Genomic DNA, 13,157 nt, shown 5'->3' on the forward strand with positions numbered 1-13,157 from the left:
AAGTCGTCAGCGCTGAGATATAACTGAGAAGGCACTTACAGTCAGCCCGCCTCATGCCGGCCAGCTGACGCGCGCACAGCGCCGGCTGCAGCGCTGCTCGGTACAGCTCGTCGTCGAACAAGTCGTCAGCGCTGAGATATAACTGAGAAGGCACTTACAGTCAGCCCGCCTCATGCCGGCCAGCTGACGCGCGCACAGCGCCGGCTGCAGCGCTGCTCGGTACAGCTCGTCGTCGAACAAGTCGTCAGCGCTGAGATATAACTGAGAAGGCACTTACAGTCAGCCCGCCTCATGCCGGCCAGCTGACGCGCGCACAGCGCCGGCTGCAGCGCTGCTCGGTACAGCTCGTCGTCGAACAAGTCGTCAGCGCTGAGATATAACTGAGAAGGCACTTACAGTCAGCCCGCCTCATGCCGGCCAGCTGCCGCGCGCACAGCGCCGGCTGCAGCGCTGCTCGGTACAGCTCGTCGTCGAACAAGTCGTCAGCGCTGAGATATAACTGAGAAGGCACTTACAGTCAGCCCGCCTCATGCCGGCCAGCTGACGCGCGCACAGCGCCGGCTGCAGCGCTGCTCGGTACAGCTCGTCGTCGAACAAGTCGTCAGCGCTGAGATATAACTGAGAAGGCACTTACAGTCAGCCCGCCTCATGCCGGCCAGCTGACGCGCGCACAGCGCCGGCTGCAGCGCTGCTCGGTACAGCTCGTCGTCGAACAAGTCGTCAGCGCTGAGATATAACTGAGAAGGCACTTACAGTCAGCCCGCCTCATGCCGGCCAGCTGACGCGCGCACAGCGCCGGCTGCAGCGCTGCTCGGTACAGCTCGTCGTCGAACAAGTCGTCAGCGCTGAGATATAACTGAGAAGGCACTTACAGTCAGCCCGCCTCATGCCGGCCAGCTGACGCGCGCACAGCGCCGGCTGCAGCGCTGCTCGGTACAGCTCGTCGTCGAACAAGTCGTCAGCGCTGAGATATAACTGAGAAGGCACTTACAGTCAGCCCGCCTCATGCCGGCCAGCTGACGCGCGCACAGCGCCGGCTGCAGCGCTGCTCGGTACAGCTCGTCGTCGAACAAGTCGTCAGCGCTGAGATATAACTGAGAAGGGCACTTACAGTCAGCCCGCCTCATGCCGGCCAGCTGACGCGCGCACAGCGCCGGCTGCAGCGCCTGCTCGCGTACAGCTCGTCGTCGAACAAGTCGTCAGCGCTGAGATATAACTGAGAAGGCACTTACAGTCAGCCCGCCTCATGCCGGCAGCTGACGCGCGCTCAGCGCCGGCTGCAGCGCTGCTCGGTACAGCTCGTCGTCGAACAAGTCGTCAGCGCTGAGATATAACTGAAAGGCACTTACAGTCAGCCCGCCTCATGCCGGCCAGCTGACGCGTGCACAGCGCCGGCTGCAGCGCTGCTCGGTACAGCTCGTCGTCGAACAAGTCGTCAGCGCTGAGATATAACTGAGAAGGCACTTACAGTCAGCCCGCCTCATGCCGGCCAGCTGACGCGCGCACAGCGCCGGCTGCAGCGCTGCTCGGTACAGCTCGTCGTCGAACAAGTCGTCAGCGCTGAGATATACTGAGAAGGCACTTACAGTCAGCCCGCCTCATGCCGGCCAGCTGAACGCCGCGCACAGCGCCGGCTGCAGCGCTGCTCGGTACAGCTCGTCGTCGAACAAGTCGTCAGCGCTGAGATATAACTGAGAAGGCACTTACAGTCAGCCCGCCTCATGCCGGCCAGCTGACGCGCGCACAGCGCCGGCTGCAGCGCTGCTCGGTACAGCTCGTCGTCGAACAAGTCGTCAGCGCTGAGATATAACTGAGAAGGCACTTACAGTCAGCCCGCCTCATGCCGGCCAGCTGACGCGCGCACAGCGCCGGCTGCAGCGCTGCTCGGTACAGCTCGTCGTCGAACAAGTCGTCAGCGCTGAGATATAACTGAGAAGGCACTTACAGTCAGCCCGCCTCATGCCGGCCAGCTGACGCGCGCACAGCGCCGGCTGCAGCGCTGCTCGGTACAGCTCGTCGTCGAACACGTCAGCGCTGCTCGTGCCCAACACGCCAAACAGGAACAACACGGCACGCATTGTGACAGCACATAGGAAACCATTAACTTGTCCACTGCTGCAAAGTTTTGTCGAACAAAATTAATTTTCTGCGATGAAGATGCTAATTTCGGATAAGTTACCATTGATACCAGTATATCTCAGAAGTTCGTATCGTACCGTCCCGCTGCATGATGCCTATATTATTTAATACGAGAGTGCACACGGCAGAGAACCCTTTCAAGAATGTGCACTTTGAGTGGCACTTTTTGAGGAGGTGGGAAGTGATAATTTTGGGACAGTGAATTTTACAAGCTTCACCGTACGTGAGTTTGTTGGCATTAAATCTGCCCGAAACATCTCTGTAACCGACATCGAAAGACGTAGGTAACTCACCTTTACAGCAGCATTCGGTTTAAAACAGACTAACCGGCGTTTTCACCTGGTTTTCACATAAAACCGATAAATCATTTACGTGCTAACTGATTTCAGCATTTAATTTTCTTATGATGATTTGAGGCCGAAATTTAACGCTCTTAAAGCGCTTTAAGACAATTTAGCAAAAAAAAAGGTCTACAAACGGAAAATTTCACCATTATACAAAATACACTGCAAATGTTGTAAGTAAATGGAGTACGTCAAAAGCTGTCAGATTTTCAGGTAAGAAGTGTAATAGACGAATTGTGGAAAATCGAAAGAGTTTTGTTAAGAAGGGCGTACGCTAGCTGCGCGGTTTACACGGAGCGGTAGGACGCCTATGGGATATATACTTGGGAGCAAAGGAATCGAGCCACCCTTGCAATTTTTAACGTTAATTTTTATGTTTTTTAGGTTCCCAAGTGTAGTATGAGCAGAGCAGGCAGCGCTAACTGCGCCCGTCGCGTGCAACGGATTGTACCATTAGCCAAATATGTGGTCTACCACCCTAAAGTTGATAATCGTTTGAACGTCATACAACAATAATGCCAATAGACGTGTCTGTCAACTTGAATTTTCGACTTTAGTGACACATCATTTGATAGGAACTTGTTTAAAAATTGATAGACCACTCATTTAAAGTTGATAATCGTTTGCATGTCATAAAACATAATGCCAATAGACGTGTCTGTCAACTTGAAAGTTCGACTTTAGCGACATATTCGTTTGATAGGAACTTGTTTGAAAATTGATAGACCACTTATTTGGCCGATAGTACCTGCAGGGCTACTACGAAACTCGAAGTTCGTATCGTACCGTCCCTCTCGCACTCGTATTAAATAGTATAAGTGTCAGAGGGACCGCACGACACGAACTTCGAGTTTCGAGTTTCGTAGCAGCCCTGCTGCACTTAGGGCTGTTTCATAACTCCCTGTTAGTTCCTCTCACGAAATAAAAACAGGCAAAGTGCGAGTCGAACTCGTGCACTCAGAATTTCGTAAAGTACCTAATATCTATTCTTACATAGACAGACAAAAGTTTAACTTTTCGGACTTATCTTATTGTTGAGCTATGTGTGTCTAATATCTGGTAGCATGGCGATCACTTGCGTTGCTCTGAGGATGAACTCTGGTTGAGTTTGAAACGCATCAGCGTAGTGCGCTGATAATTGAATTAGTGTTCTTACGGTGTGATCGTGGAGGAGCTGAATGAACATACATTTGTTGCTTAAGTAGACCATGCTACTAAGCTACGAGCTATCGGTAACGGTGCATGTGAGCAAAGTTTATTGAGTTCATTGACATGGACCTCCGCAATCAATTATTTTTCACTTCCTCTAATCTTCCTCTAAGTGTATGGCCTGACCACGGCAATTATTATTAGTATTGTTTTCTTAACAACAATCATAGAAAAAAAATTTTTGTTCATTTTCTGTGGCAGGACGATTTGGACCACGGAAGAATAAAAAAATCAGCCAAGAGCGTGTCGGACACGCCCAAGATAGAGTTCCGTAGCCATTACGAAAAAAATCAAGTAATATTATGTGCGTATAACACAATGAAACGCCAAAATGGCAAAAACGGAACCCTTATAGTTTTGCCATGTCTGTCTGTCTGTCTGTCCGTCCGCGGCTTTGCTCAGGGACTATCAATGCTAGAAAGCTGTAATTTTGCACGAATATGTATGTAAACTATGCCGACAAAATGGTACAATAAAAATTTCAAAAAAGTTTTTTTTTTAGTGTACCTCCCATAGACGCAAAGTGGGGGTGTTTTTTTTTCTCATCCAACCTTGTAGTGTGGGGTATCGTTGGATAGGTCTTTTAAAATCATTATGGGGTTGCTAAAACGATTTTTCGATCCAGTGATTTGTTTGCAATGGGTCTATATTGGAATCCCTAATATCTTTTGTCCTAATTGTATGTTCCCTAATAACTTTGGTCATAATGATCTTTTGCCATAACAACGTATTCCCTAATGTAAGTGCCATAACTTTTTTTACCCTAGTATTGTATGTCCTAATACTTATGTGCACTATCGTCTGTAGTACTAATGTTCATATGTCCTAATAGTTATATATCCTAATAGTGAATGCCATAATCATGGGTCTATATTGGAATCCCTAATGTCTTTTGTCCTAATTGTATTTTTCCTAATAACTTTGGTCATAATGATCTCTTGCCATAACGACGTTTGCCCTAAACACTATTTGTCATAAAATATACTTTTCTGGTAGCAGTTCGTTTCTGTTGGGGACGCAGTTCTAACCTAACCTACTTTTCTGGTAGCAGTTTGCTTGCATTGGGGACGCAGTTATAACCTAACCTAACCTACTTTTCTGGTAGCAGTTCGTTTCTGTTGGGGACGCAGTTCTAACCTAACCTAACCTACTTTTCTGGTAGCAGTTTGCTTCCGTTGGGGACGCAGTTCTAACCTAACCTAACCTACTTTTCTGGTAGCAGTTCGTTTCCGTTGGGGACGCAGTTCGGGTGCCATTCGCGATCCATAACATCGTATGTCCTAATGTAATGTTTGTCCTAATCATCATTTGCCATAACGGTGTTTTTTTCTGAAACCGTAAATATTTCAGAAATTTTGAAGTGGTCATTCTGTAGAACTGTATAGGTTAGGATAGGTTTATTTTATAACAACCCTGAAAAAATTACGGTTTCAGAGAAAAAAGCGTTATGGCAAATGATGATTAGGACGAACATTACATTAGGACATAAGATGTTATGTGTTATAATATTAGTACAGAACAAATTAGGTATTTTGGCATTAGGTCATGTTATATTATGGCTAAAGTAATTAGGTATTTTGAGCATTAGGTAATGTAATATTATGGCTTATGACTCTTAGGACATAAGAAACATTATGGCTTATAATCTTTATGACTAATGAACGATATGTCAAGAGCGTTTAGGACAAAATTGGTATGGCACTTGACTTTAGGACATACGACGGTATGGATCGGGACCGAGACCCGTTTGCAAAATATTCAACTTTAAAGTGCAAATTTTCATTAAAATCGAGCATCCCCCCCCCTCTAAAATCTAAACCAGTGGGTGGAAAAATTTGAAAAAATTCAGAATGGTAGTAAGTACTAGTATATCAAACTTTCAAGGAAAACTATAACGGCTAAGTTTGCTTGAGAATTATTAGTAGTTTAAGAGTAAATAGTAGCCTAAGGTATAAAATATACCTAAACTTGGAAGATTCCGTATAAAATACGAAATCCTTAGAAAAATATTACTTATTTTTTTCGTAATGGCTACGGAACCCTATTTTGGGCGTGTCCGACACGCTCTTGGCCGGTTTTTTGTCTTTCTAGATGGCGTCACTGTTGCGTGAGGTTTTTAAGTGTGGCTTTCAAAGTCTGTTATTACGGGCGTGAAAACAAAGTTTAGATTAAAATCATATTTAATACACCTTAAAACCGTATCATAAAATATAGAGCCACCACAGTGTTGCGTAGTCCCGTTTTGTTCGGAAAAAGGGAGGACAAAAGTTTCCGAAAGACAAACCTGTCTCAAAACACAGACATTTATTGCCCCGTAACGCACAATTGTTCAACTTACAACTTCCAAGGAAAATTATAACAACTTTAATTTCAACTTACAAGGAAAACTATAACAGTAAAGTTTTCTTGAGAATTATTACTTGTTTAAGAGTAAATAGCAGCCTAAGGTATAAAATATACCTAAACTTGGAATATTCCGTACAAAATACGAAATCCTTAAAAAAATATAATGGCTATTCCGGTCGTGTCCGACACGCTCATGGCCGTTTTTTTTATATTCTTCTGTGATTTTTTTATTCCAGCCAGACTGGCAACATTTTGCTGAAGCCAGAGACGAGTGAAAAGATAAAGAGGTGGCTTAATAATCCATTTATTTCAAACACAATGTCCATATATATATAATAATAATAAAGGCTATAAAAAATTAAACATATTATTAAGATTGGTTTTTTGGAATCTTTTTGTATTTTTTATTTCAATTCCAAATTTTTACTTTACGTCATCCCGTAACCGAAATTGAAAATACAAACTGAAATATAGATACACAGAAAAAACAGAAAAATAAGACCATCACTGGGAATCGAACCCAGGTCCTCGGTAATCCGTACCGCGTGCTATACCGCTACATTTCATCTATATTTCAGTTTGTATTTTTAAACATATTATATTTATATATATATTTTTAACATTTCATTTCAACATTTACGTCCTTCATTTCATCCAATGGCATAGGGTCATTCTTTTCTTCATGTTCTTGTCGTTGCTGTTTGGAGACGCCTGCAAAAGGATTGAATAGATAACTACTTAAAATATCAACCAGCTAATGAGTCCCCGATGTAAGCTTTTTTTTTTATTTATTTTTTATTCGACTGTATGGAAAACGAGCAAGTGGATCTCCTGATGGGAAGAGATTACCACCGCTCATAAACATCTGCAACACCAGGAGTATTGCAGACGCGGTGTCAACCTAGAGGCCTAAGATGGGATACCTCACGTGCCAGTAATTTCACCGGCTGTCTTACTCTCCACGCCGAAACACAATAGTGCAAGCACTGCTGCTTCACGGCAGGATTAGCGAGCAAGATGGTGGTAGCAATCCGGGCGGACCTTGCACAAGGTCCTACCACCTGCAAAATGGACCGATGAATTTTCGACTTATGTCAATTTATTAAATAAATCTTTAAATCTTTTGTATTGATTCGTCTAGTTTACGTTTGAAAAGCTTTAATTATTAAATTCAGTGCATATATTGTTCTCATAATCCCACATCCTCGAATCTTGTAGTTTTGTTTTATAGTTAATAATAAATAAGCCGAGTCTTGAGTGTAACAATATTTTAATTTCTCTCTTTGTACAATTACCTTTTCCTGCTTTGGGTTCATTAAAAGTAGGTGGCGCCTAATCTTCTTTTCTTTTAATTCTTTTTTTATATTTTTATTATTTCTTTGCTTATTTTCGAATTTTCATTCTCTCATGCTCGTCAAACTGCGCCTCAGTTGAACCTACTGCCCGGCTGGCCGGCAACGTCATCTCGTGTGGAAACCTCATAGCCACCCTCACACCTTTCCTCTTTTGGGTAAAGGATTACATTTTTTCCACAAATGTGACATTAACAATAGGTATAACCTAAGTACACAAATTTGGAAAAAGGTTGTCGGTCATTCTCCAGATGTCGCACTCTATCTTTTAAATTCCCCGTCTCTGTCTCGTCTCACAAATCTGGAGTATGATCAATAAATCTGGTTTCAAATAACTGCCTTTCAAGGTAAATTAATGTAGTTCACTGTATAGCACTACGCAAAGTAACATCTGAATTAATCAATTATTTGAATTTACTTCACGCACCTTGTAGGAGCATCTTCTGCAGGGTGAGGGCAGGTTCCTCGATGAAGACGCACATCGTCGTCGAAATAATAACCGTGTATACGAGATCAGTCGCAAACGTCTTAAACTGTAATGTTAAGATTGGTACAAATTAGTGGCGATTACTAACAGTTCATTCATAAAGCTTCAGTATGAAAGGAAGCATATATAATAGGCACGATATAGCTCCCTTGTGGTACAACTTCATTGTTGCACTCTAAAAGCCCGACCAGAAATTAAAAAAATCTCGCCATATTGCGGAAAACTATTGGAACTAATTTCTTTCAACTGGCAACAATAAATAAACAAAGCTACTTAAGTGTCGATTGTGCGTGGTCTATTTCTTGGATATTGTGAGTTATTTGTGCTAAAATGCCAACAACTATTAAAAGTTACTTAAGAAAAGTAATTTATGTGTCTAAAGGACTAATTCTATTTCCTTTAAATAACATCACCGACCTTGTTGTCAACATGTCCTGTAAGTACGTCATAAAGTATGTATAATAGAAATTGGCTAATGTGTAAATAAATTGGTAAAACTAACAGTGTTACTTTATTTTAGATATATCTCGATCTTCCGTAATTAAAATACCAAGAGCAGATCAGACGTCGCCTAAGAAAATAGTAGATTGTTCAACAAGGGACTAAAACAAGCCACGACACGAGATGTTTAGCCACCCGAGCAGAGCGAGGGTGGCTATAGTTCGAGTGGCATTATGGTTGTTTAGTCTCGCGTTAAACACTCTACTTTTCACTTTGAATGCGAGGAAAAAAAAATTTGTTCAAAATTACAATATTACTTTTTAAAAAAGTAGGTACGCTCGACTAATGGACAGGCCATCTGTTCAAAATTCAAATAGCAAAAAAAATTTGTTGCTGGGGTTTTTCTTTTCTTTTATTGTTTATGAAGTGACGCTTTAAAAGCTTGCATATTTAGCCAACAGTTTCAAAATTGGACTATGCATAATAAAATGAATTAATCCTTAATATAATTAAATAGATTCATATCTACGGATTCATATCATTAATTGTGTTTCACGAAATTAAATCGTGTTTTTTTAATATTTTTGCACAGTTGTCATTTTGAGGTTATTTCCACGCCCTAAAAATCCTCCATTCATAAAGTAAATTAAAAAAAACTTTAATCCCTAGATAATAAAAAGGAGCTTTAGTCCCGATATGCAGAGACTAAAGTAACATTTTAAGAGCATGAGAGGTAAAAACCAATAAATAAATGAAAGAATTACCTAATTATTAATGTAAGCAGCAGTGACAGAAAACATCTAGACTTACAACACAAAGAGTCCGATATATCTGTTACTGAACCAGTCAGTAGGTACAATCTGATCATGGGTTAGTATTCCATCAAAACGAAACGCAACTGCAGGGCTACTACGAAACTCGAAGTTCGTATCGTACCGTCCCTCTCGCACTCGTATTTAATAGTACAAGTATCAGAGGGGCCGCACGACACGACCTTCGTCGAGTTTCGTAGTAGGCGGTCCACGTCCGCGGCATCAACGCGCCTAGAAATCATCTGGCTAAATTCGCAGCTTGTCGAATACATAAGACAAGGAATTAATGTTAGCAGTTAAGAATAAATGATTAAGTAAAATTAACATTGAAAAATAGTGGTTTTATTTATTTATTTTATAGTATGTATTTAAACTGCACTATATCTAGTTAGTTTAACTGCAATGGATAATCATAATCATTTAATTAAAATTTAAAACGTGTATGTAAACGTTGAAAATAATTAAACTTGATTTTATTTCATCAATAATAGATTATTGATGAAATTTAGTAACATATAATTTTAATAGTTTACACTAGCCAATTCGCATATGTACGACTGTACTTAGTGTTGCTATAATTATTGCTAATATAGCGCCCCCAGAGCAGGTTTTTTATGTTTCTGGTCGGGCTTTACACCTATTAGTTTAGCCCAGAAATACATTTAGATGTTTAATAAGATAAAATTAAAAAGATGTTTTTTCATACTAGCTGTTGCCTGCGGCTTCGCCCCCTTGTAATTTTTCTAAATTTTCTTCCATAAAAACCTTTTCCTGACAATAACGAACACAATAAAAAAGAATTAGGGAAATTGGTCCAGCCGTTCCCGAGGTTTACGCTAAGCAACACATTTTACGATTATTTTTTATTTACTTATGTATAGATTACCAAAAACAAGCCAAAGAGTCCTATCATAAGCTACGGAAAAAGCGTCAGTTGGATAACACAAAGCTTTTTTCACACCTCTCCTTCAGAAAAGTAACTTTTCCTCCCTGACGAGAGGGAGCAAAGTTCAACTTTTCTGTTCAAGGCTTTTCTAAGTGTTTTATTGCAAATGCCATTTTTTAAAATTGATAATTGTAAAGTTATGCCATTTTCTATGCTGGTTTCTCTTTAATAATATCTAGAATTATTTTTTTCAAGTTTCTTAATGCTCGGTGTGAAAAGTTGTATGAGCCACTCGGGAGCAAAATTATTTTCATCTTGGGCGTTAACACTTGAATCCCTCATTACGCTCAGGATTCTACTTTAGAATCCCTCGCTACGCTCAGGATTCTATTGTAGAATCCTTCGCTACATTCTGGATTCAATGTACGCCCTCGCCGTAAATACACCATTTTGCTCCCTTGTGACACAAATAACTATTGTCAATCGCATCTTCAGTCTACTAATACGAATTAAATACTGAAGTGATGACTTTTAAAAGTTTGTTCGTAGGTAACGTCAAATAAATTCTGAATGAAAATCCTACAGATCCTTGTTATGCTGGGCTTCTAATTTCTAAATAAGCGATCGATGGGCTCAATACTGAAATAAAGCAATACTTGTTACTGACTAGTGTTTCCATGTTGAAATAAACGGGAGTGAAGGCGGCAGTCGTATTGATTTTCTGAATTAAATAGTGGTACAGATACATCGCGTAAGAGATGCGGGCCACAAACTTCCACAGCCGCAGCGACAGGAACCAGTTCACAGGACCTGCACAGAAGAAGTAAAGTATAACTAGAATATTGATGTCGCTCGGGACTCGTCGGTTTTCTTCGATTTCATGTCGATTCAAATGAGAAAGAATAGAAAAACGATCTTTTTTTTCAAGTCCCGAAAGTCAATTAGCAAACTAGTTTAAGGGTATGGCATGAATGTATTGATTAAAGACAAAAGCATGATTGCACGCTAAACAGATTCTAACTACCAATTGTCCCTAGATATTCTAAGGTACAACTTCAAAAAAATCAATCACAAAGAAATGAAATCACTACGCTTCCCGTAAAATTTTGATTGCTTTATAAATGGATAAGAATAGGAATAAGTACTTCGTTTTTCTGACTTAAATTGAAGCCAAGTTGAAGCCAGTTAATTATCTGAGTTGTCAGAGGGGCTACTATGAAACTCGAAATCCAAAGTTCGTAGCATACAGTCCCTCTCGCTCTCGTATGGTATAAGTGACAGAGAGACCGCACGACACGAACTTCGATTTTCGAGTTTCGTAGTAGCCCTGCTGTCGCGTGTTTTATGTCGACTTATTTCTGTTGCATTCGGTTTTATACAAAGTCTAGTTTATGCCACACGGCTACTCAAAATGAGTTGTACACATTGAATGAAACAAACTACTCGAACGAAAATACGCCACTGATGTCACAACTCAATAAATAACGCTCGTCTGGCTTCACCCATAGACTTTTAATAAACATCTCTTAGATAGGGTGAGGGCACCAGTCATGGGCAGGAACCAATAATGGAATATTTTTTCCACTAACCGAATATTAAGAAACGGACGCTACTTTTTCTAAAACTAATAATACTTATATGCATATAACTGATGACCATAGCTGGTAAAGTTCATGAATGGTGAGCTATAAGGCATTAAATCCTTGCTGTCCATTACTGGATACTGCTGTGCTTAACATGCCCATGATTGGTGCCGTCACCCTACAGCTATGCTATAGCCATAAACATAATATTCAATTTACCTCCGTAACCGTGGACACAAGCTAATATCATCCAGCAGAGAGCCAGCGACCAGCCGGACCGTCTGAAGGAGTTGTTCATGCTGTCAGCGAAATGGTTGTCCCAGTCCGCTTGCATGCACGGATGCACGATGTAGACGACGTAGAAAAATGTGGCAAATGACAGAGCGTGGCATGTAATTATTACCCACTGAAAATTTCAATGAATTTTAACGACACTGGTTGTTTTAAGTCGTCTTTCAACTTAAGTCGAACCCCCTGTTTTGCCATTCACTGATAAATTTTATGTATTCAAATTCAAATATTCAAATGATTTATTCAGTAAATAGGCCGCAATGGGCACTTTTACACGTCATTTTTTTAAACTACCAGCGCTTTCGGAAAGACCATCATTGCCAAGAAGAATGCGCCGCAAGAAACTTGGCAGAAAGTCATTTTTTCATAAAAATATAATTACAAATAAAATACTTAAAAACTATATTATACAATTAAAGAAAAAAAAATACAAAAAATAATAATAAAAGAAATACAGGGATGTATGGGTTCCCTTAGTTACAATACTAAACAAGTGTTTAGTATTGTAACTAACTATATCTAAACTATATCTACGTTCAGTGGAAGCGTAGAATGCTTCTTATAATAATAATAATTTAATTCTGAAATATACATTTCAGGTCAAGTAACCATTAAGCTTTTGGATTTCGAAGGCAAGTTCACGTCTGCCGCCCCCAAAGTTAGCTCACACGCACTCATGTCATGCTCTGAAAGCAGAGCGGTACCGAGGGCATGGTATTGCTTCCGTTCCCATAAGCTCTATGTAACAGATATAGGTAGAGTCATTCACGATGACGTGTGCCGTGGTTCTTATTACAAAATCACGCGTCTTCGTGGATGGCACTAGGTATATCTATGATATCTATATGTTTTGTCCGAATAAATAGAGACGCATCACATTTATCTGTCACATACTCGTAAAATACGAATAAGTGGCGAAACTGGCTCTATTTAGATAGAGCTCTCTTAGTCAGGCCTTGCAGGTCGAGCCTTCCCTACTTTAGCATCAAACCTCCAAGCCAATGCAGATTATATAATTAGCACTACGCACAAAATGACCACTGTATCGGCATCGCTTTCTGCTACTATTTACTGGTAATCCTTTCATCATCACTCGGAAGACGTCCACTGTTAAACAAAGCTCTCTCCCTCAGAACGTCATAACATAACGAACGACCACTTGCCACACCAGCAATGTATTCACCAGTTGCCCGTATTCTGGCGATGTTGTCGGTCAACCTAGTCCAGAGTTCCCAAACTTTTTTCTCGTAGACCACTCTCAAAGTTT

The 13,157-nt window shown here is 41.0% G+C and overlaps 2 protein-coding genes across 2 annotated transcripts in view; both read right to left on the reverse strand.

Moving 5' to 3' along the window:
* The window catches only part of LOC141445081 (uncharacterized), a 59,712-nt gene extending 58,667 nt beyond the window's left edge, over nucleotides 1-1,045 (reverse strand). The window contains exon 1 of the mRNA XM_074110860.1: nucleotides 397-1,045. Coding sequence (XP_073966961.1) covers nucleotides 397-412 — 16 coding nt within the window. The 5' untranslated portion in view covers nucleotides 413-1,045. The remainder of the gene's footprint in view (nucleotides 1-396) is intronic.
* Nucleotides 1,046-6,489: 5,444 nt separating this feature from the next.
* The window catches only part of LOC141445080 (O-acyltransferase like protein-like), a 28,699-nt gene continuing 22,031 nt past the window's right edge, over nucleotides 6,490-13,157 (reverse strand). The window contains exons 9-12 of the mRNA XM_074110853.1: nucleotides 11,819-12,005; nucleotides 10,684-10,826; nucleotides 7,818-7,923; nucleotides 6,490-6,749 (exon numbers count right to left, since the gene is read on the reverse strand). Of these exons, the coding sequence (XP_073966954.1) occupies nucleotides 6,655-6,749; nucleotides 7,818-7,923; nucleotides 10,684-10,826; nucleotides 11,819-12,005 (531 nt within the window). The 3' untranslated portion in view covers nucleotides 6,490-6,654. The remainder of the gene's footprint in view (nucleotides 6,750-7,817; nucleotides 7,924-10,683; nucleotides 10,827-11,818; nucleotides 12,006-13,157) is intronic.

This window comes from Choristoneura fumiferana, unplaced genomic scaffold (assembly GCF_025370935.1).
Source record: "Choristoneura fumiferana unplaced genomic scaffold, NRCan_CFum_1 Sck3bRy_343;HRSCAF=565_pilon, whole genome shotgun sequence".
Classification (NCBI taxonomy): Eukaryota; Metazoa; Arthropoda; class Insecta; order Lepidoptera; family Tortricidae; genus Choristoneura; species Choristoneura fumiferana.